We start from the raw sequence: 7500 nt of genomic DNA, 5'->3' as shown, positions 1-7500 counted from the left end.
AGTCAATAATCAGTTCTTAAATCTGTGTCTTTGTTCATTTTACGTAACCTACTGGTATTCACCAGAGGCAGGAGCTGCTTAGCTTTACTGTGGAGCTACAACCTTCTGTTCTGTTTAATTCTGGTCACCCCAAAAGATAATTATTTGCTTCTTAAATGAGTTTCTGTGTGGGTGTCAGCGTTATGCCATTATGTCACCATGCAGTCACTGTGCTAAATACAGTATACCATCTGTATCTCTTAAGCCTGATTAGATCATGATCCAAGCCAAATTTCATAATTAGCTTCATCAGTCGTTGCTTTCATTTATACTGTAGGTTCCTCTTTCTCAGAATAAGCCTTGACTGATGACATACTGTACAGATTGTATTGTGTGATTTTATTCCGGGAAATTTCTCAAATATGTAATTATCACACACCTCACACGTCAACACACCGTCTGCTTTTGTTATAATCAGCAATTGTGTCTTTTTTGTTCTCAATGACGCCTTTCATAATGAGACTAATTTTAAAAGCTATTGTAGATTTGATTTGACTCACATGTGATGTGTTTACCTTTCCTCTAAACAGCTAAATAAAGACACTCAAGAGATTGCTCACCACCACACCCATTCACCACGGTGAATACACAAACATTAAGCTGGTCATTTGTCAAACATTATAGGTTTTGTTAATTGAACTTAACACCAACTGTTGAATTTACACCTGTGGTCACAGCTTTCACTAATTTGATCACCATTAGCACACACACACACACACACACACACACACACACACACACACACACACACACACACACACACACACACACACACACACACACACACACACACACACACACACACACACACACACACACACACACACACACACACACAAGCACCAATACCACAGAATGAGCAATGGAGCAGAAAGGACAGTCCTGCCACACGTACACACACTTGCACACATGCGAGCATGCACACATGCACACACAGGATTGCTAAATAGAGCATAATTAAGTAGTAGGGACACATCAGAAAGTGGGTCACTGTGTGAAGGTACACACACACACACACACACACACACACACACACACACACACACACACACACACACACACACACACACCAAGTGACCTAAAGTGACCAACTAGTGTCTGCTCATTACCAATCCTCAATGGGGTTTACATGCAGGCCACAATGTGTTAAACTGTGACAATTTAATTGTGTGTCACATCAATGAACTAATTAATTTCTCTTGTTTAATAAACCATTAATCAATAAGTGTCTGAATGGAAAACCACAGGAGGTGGGTACTGTGTGTGTGTGTGTGTGTGTGTGTGTGTGTGTGTGTGTGTGTGTGTGTGTGTGTGTGTGTGTGTGTGTGTGTGTGTGTGTGTGTGTGTGTGTGTGTGTGTGTGTGTGTGTGTGTGTGTGTGTGTGTGTGTGTGTCCAGATTGAGTGACCAGTCATTAGGAGGTTAAATAGGGGCTATTGTCCTACGTGGATGCTGATTAAGTTGGTGTGGACTGGTGGACAGAAGATTCCCTCCACCTGCCATTAGCAACCACTCCCTCATCCATCACCCACTGACCTGGCCACAACATGGCCTGAAGGCCCTGAAGGTCTCGCAACCCCAGGAACTGACCACAGCACCAACCCCAACCCTGGCTCCTCAACTCCAGTAAATGACCACAGCTATTAACCTCAAGAACCGGGGCCAAAATGATCCTTGGAGCCTTTATACCATTGTGTCCCAAAATGTCTTCCCTCAAAATGGCTTGGTGGAAAAAGGAATGAGTCCTTTTGTAATTCTTCCACATCCCAACCCTAATATGTCCTATTGCCTACTGCTAGAGCAAACCAAAGTCCCCCCCGACAAACCTGGGCCAAGGTGAGCCTTAGAGCTCAGGTGATATTACCACTGCACCAATCTGAATAACCTGATACTAAAACTCTATCTATATCTCTAACTATATCCTGCTAAAGTCACACTAACCAAGATCCCTAGCTAAGCATGCCCATCCCATCCTTCTTGAGAGCCTGACACACGCCACACACACACACGCACTCACACACACACACACACACACACACACACACACACACACACACACACACACACACACACACACACACACACACACACACACACACACACACACACACACACACACACAAACACACATCCCTTTTAAGCTCAGCTCTCGATTGCAGTGTCAGGCCACATGTTTAACATCAAAAACTACAATTCCGTCCAGGGCCTAACCCTTTTTGAACAATATCCAGGAAGCTATGATCAGACAAAATAAGCTGTCCCCGCTTACCCTGACATTTTAATATCATCTGTCTTTATTGAAAAAAAGAAAGAAAGAAAATCAATACAAAATAATCAGTGGTGTCCTCCCATTTAAAAAGAAAACCACACCCCAGCTGTCAGCTACAAATCCTAATTCAATTAATAACTGGATTAATAACATAAATACATCCAAATTAAACAATTAGGCACACATTATTTTTTTAATTAGGGCAAAAGACACCAGGGGGTCTAAGGTTGTGTCTGTTAAAAGTAGAAAAAGTAGAAAAAGTAAAAAAGTCCTCGTGGAACAAGGCTGACATAAAGAAAACTATCAATATGTTAATCTCCATGGAATATAAATGGGGGCGTTCTATGTCTTCTTACACCATATACTGTAAACACTTGAATTCCACCCAGGAAAACATTACTTCTGCCACCCGCCCCCCCCCCCCCCACACACACACACACACACACACACAAAACTCTACAATTCATATAATATCATCTCTGTGTATTTACACAGTAAAATCAAATACAAATGTACGGGGTCATTTGGTTACATACATTTTGTAAAATTAACACTCGTTATTTTACAGTGTATCCAGTGTTGTGCGTGAGGGCTGAATCAGGTCTGTGGGGCAGCAACCTGATCATGACCGGGTGTTAACTGGTTCATGGCGTGCTGTGATCTGATAGGAGCGTCCTATGCTATACAGAGCCTCCTTTACATCGCTCCCCACAGCCACTGATCTCTTATCTGGGAGAAGAGGAGGCTTTAGACCTCTGTAACACAAACCCAATGACCTGCTAGCCCTGAAAAGTGAAATGACTTTATTGCATCTCTGTTTCCCCTTTTGCTCTCTCACACAAGGCCTGGGTTGCTTCACAGTTGCTCTCAACAGACTTTTGCACTTTTGCACATTTAACAGCATTAGTGTGCATGAGTACTAACATGTAAATGCACGTTTGTGAGTTCATACGCCTGAGATCAGACACACGCACGTACGTACGTACGTACGCACTCACACACACACACACACACACACACACACACACACACACACACACACACACACACATGCACACACACAAACACAACACACACACACACACACACACACACACACACACACACACACACACACACACACACACACACACACACACACACACACACACACACACCAAGTGACCAAAAGTGACCAACTAGTGTCTGCTCATTACCAATCCTCAATGGGGTTTACATGCAGGCCACAATGTGTTAAACTGTGACAATTTAATTGTATGTCACATCAATGAACTAATTAATTTCTCTTGTTTAATAAACCATTAATCAATAAGTGTCTGAATGGAAAACCACAGGAGGTGGGTAGTGGGTAACATTCTCACATTCATACTTTCAAACGCACGCTCTCGCTTTCTTCCTCTCTCTCTGTCTGTCACACACACACACACACACAGAACAGAGAACTCATACGTTTATCTCCCATTCAAGCAAGGTCATGCTTTTCCATTGACAAGAAAGTAACCGATAGAAAGAAAAGAGAGGGAGAGAAAAGAAAGGGGAGAGAGAGCAAGCGAGTGAAAGGAAAAAAAAAGAGAGAGAGCGGGAGAGAGAGAGAGAGAGAGAGAGAGAGAGAGAGAGAGAGAGAGAGAGAGAGAGAAAGGGGATTGAAAGACACAGTGACACACATTGGGTAACAAAACAGTGGTGTTATGCAGTTGTGTGCCATTGTGTGATGTTAATCTGTGCCTTTGTTGAGTGGTACACTTTTCACCATATAGCCGGTCAAAGGCCATTCAGTTGAAAAGCATTTGTTTACCTCCACACTGACATACAACAAAACACAATACGCACGCAACTTGAGGCGTATAGTGAAATCCTCAGTGTTCATTTCACAAAACGTTGTCCCTTTCTGTACACAGTTAAATTAACACTGAGGATTTGGGATCATATAGGCTAACAGGTAAAAACACACACACACACACACACACAGACACACACACACACACACACACACACACACACACACACACACAACACACACACACACACACACACAGACACACGCACACAAATAACCGGTAAAAATTGAATCATACGGAAGTAGATGGGTATGGTCTGTTTATGTACACGTATAAGACAAATACACACACACACAGGCAGACAGTAAGTGCAGAGAGACATGGCGCGTGGCTGCCATTGTCGGGTGTTCCCAGATTGACTTCGTTGTTGGCGTTCTGCCAACCTACACACACACACACACACACACACACACACACACACACACACACACACACACACACACACACACACACACACACACACACACACACACACACACACACACACACACACACTCGCAGCTCAGCACCAAGCTGAGATAAAGATGAGGGCTTCCCTGGAACTGACTGTGCAGTGTGTGTGTGTGTGTGTGTGTGTGTGTGTGTGTGTGTGTGTGTGTGTGTGTGTGTGTGTGTGTGTGTGTGTGTGTGTGTGTGTGTGTGTCTCTCATATGAGTGTGTGCGTGCATGACAGAGAGTTGATAGGATGTAAACTTTAAGTACAGAGCGGAGAGAGTAAGTACTGATAAGTCCCAGCTGTGTGTAAGACAGACAGGAAGAGAGAGAGAGAGACAGACACACACACACACACACACACACACACACACACACACACACGCACACACGCACGCACGCACGCACGCACGCACGCACGCACGCACGCACGCACGCACGCACGCACGCACGCACGCACATACATACATACATAGAGAGAGATGAATAAGGAGAAATAGACAGAAAACTAGAGAGAAAGGGACTAGAAGACTGAGTGAGAGAGAAACAAATGGACAGAAAGAGAGAGAACGAGATAGAGAGAAAAGAAGGATTTGAAGGATGTGAGAGAGAGAGACAGAGAGAGAAAGAGAGAGAGAGAGAGAGAGAGAGAGAGAGAGAAAGGAGAGACGTAAGGCGAATGTACATGTGTTTGCCTGCATGTCTTCAACACTAAAGGACTTCCGAGTCTCTCCCTCCACAAATCCACCCCCTCCTCCTTGCTCTCCATCAAATCCATCGTCCCACACACACTTCCACTACTTTGATGAGGGGAGGGCTGGCTGCGTGTCCCTGTTCACTATATGTGAGCATATTTGTGAGTCCCTGCACGTGTGTGTGTGTGTGTGTGTGTGTGTGTGTGTGTGTGTGTGTGTGTGTGTGTGTGTGTGTGTGTGTGTGTGTGTGTGTGTGTGTGTGTGTGTGTAGAAGAGCAAGTCTGTTTTGCATAAAGATCTAAGACCTCTGGGCACAACGGAAGTGTGCCACCAAGGGCTAACCCACACAGCATGGCCCCCATTACCTCTGGAAGGCATACAACAAAGCCAGAGACAGAGACAAGAGGCAGAGTGAAGGAAGGAGGACTGGGGGATGAGGGGAGAGTGGACTAGAAGGTGGTTTGTGGGGGGGGGGGGGGCAGGCAAACAGGTGCTCTGGCCAAAGTGTTTCAAACATAGGTCACTTATTGGACCACTTCAGCCATTTTCAACCTATCTTCATATAATTGGTCCTCACTAATGCTCATTATAGCTATGGTACACATTTTTTTTCCTACTCAGTCTGTGGCTCAGAGGAGGGCTGTGGACAGTTCAGAAACTGGACAAAAATGGTCCCATATTTATTATAATGAGCATTAGTGAGGACCAATTACACGAAGATATAGTTTGAAAATGGGTGAAGTGGTCCTTTAATCACTTATTATTAGTCATATTGCTTTCTCATCCTGGAGATAATCGCTTAAAAGGAGCATAAAAGGACAGAATAGAGGGAAAAAAATATTAAATATTATTCACAACTAGTTTAAAAAAATGTAGAGACATGTTGAATGAGTTGTTCAACAGCTACTGTACACTGACAACACCGCCTGCTTTAGCTTATTTCCTTTTCTCCACTATATAAGGCTATTACAAAAACAAAAGCTACATTTTCTAAGTTTCTTGGAAGTTGAATATGGGACAAGTTGCATGGAAACCATGACGGTTTATGATCTTGTGAAGCCACATATTTACATAGCATATAGGCATATATCTAAAAGAAGACACGCCATCAATAGGCTATAAAGCCCAGGAGTCGGTGGCTATTTACTGTAAGAACTGTATTATTTTTTTTGGTTTAAGTTTTAAAATGCAATTGTTCCAATTAGGGTTTCATAAAATGCCCACGGACAAAAACAAGGACAGAAAATAAATATTAACATATGCATATAGTTAATCTCCTCGTTGTACTGTTTAATGATTACATCAGATTGAAAATATTAATATGATGTGGATATAGGCTACAATTATTTCAAGTTTAGACCTATAAACAACTTATCTCTGTTCGGGTTTACAAACTAAAAAACAATATTACACATGACCAACAGAAATGTTTCACGTTATTTTTTTTTATTTGGCTAGAAAGGTAGGGTAGTAGCTAATAGGCTCTTGTCTAGCAATGCTTGTCTAGCAGCAATGCCAACGTTTTCCCTGCATGTTACTTTCGTCAACACGGTAAACTTCCACACAGAGATTAAAATCTATGACAAACAATCCCTTCATCACATTTATCAGCAGACTGGCGGTGTCGTTAATTGCTCGTAGTAAATCCTAATGACTTGGTTTGGGTGGAGCCCACTGAGGAGGTGAGGGAGGAGGAGGAGGAGGAGGAGGAGGAGGGTTAAGTAATAAGGCTACTTTGAGTCAATGGAAACCAGAGAGGCAACACTAGTAACACGCTCACCTCCACGACTTCACACACACACACACACACATACAGTAGACTACACACACACATACAGTAGGGCAGTAGGCTACACACACACACACTGTACACATACTTACACTTGGGACCACTGGAGTGAATTAACCTCGTGTGCACCTGAGTTTGGAAGTTAAGCACCGTTGGGACGCGGACTGTTACAAACTTCATTCCCGGGGAGGAGCTGCATGGAATGGAAGAGACGACAGGTGAGAGCAACGCTATTTGGAATGGATGGCAATGAGGGAGACTAGAGCAGTGGGGGTCCCAAACTTTGTAGCCCCGAGAGACCCATAAGAGAAATGTGAAGTCTCTCCGGGGACCCCCCGGGAGATTGGCTACTTTCACTTCCGATTAAAAGTGAATTTATGGAATTTATTTTAATTGTTTTAATTTTATTTATGAAATTGGGTTGAATTTCTTTTTTATG

General features: G+C 43.3%; 1 protein-coding gene across 1 annotated transcript in view; it reads left to right on the top strand.

The window, feature by feature from the left end:
• Positions 1–7050: 7050 nt before the first annotated feature.
• Positions 7051–7500, top strand: part of prdm1a (PR domain containing 1a, with ZNF domain) — a 20016-nt gene continuing 19566 nt past the window's right edge. Inside the window, exon 1 of the mRNA XM_080425676.1 lies at positions 7051–7279. Within this exon, the coding sequence (XP_080281802.1) occupies positions 7259–7279 (21 nt within the window). The 5' untranslated portion in view covers positions 7051–7258. The remainder of the gene's footprint in view (positions 7280–7500) is intronic.

This window comes from Gymnoscopelus braueri (assembly GCF_963280865.1).
Source record: "Gymnoscopelus braueri genome assembly, chromosome: 4".
Taxonomy (NCBI): Eukaryota; Metazoa; Chordata; class Actinopteri; order Myctophiformes; family Myctophidae; genus Gymnoscopelus; species Gymnoscopelus braueri.
This window is presented reverse-complemented; position numbering and strand designations above follow the sequence as displayed.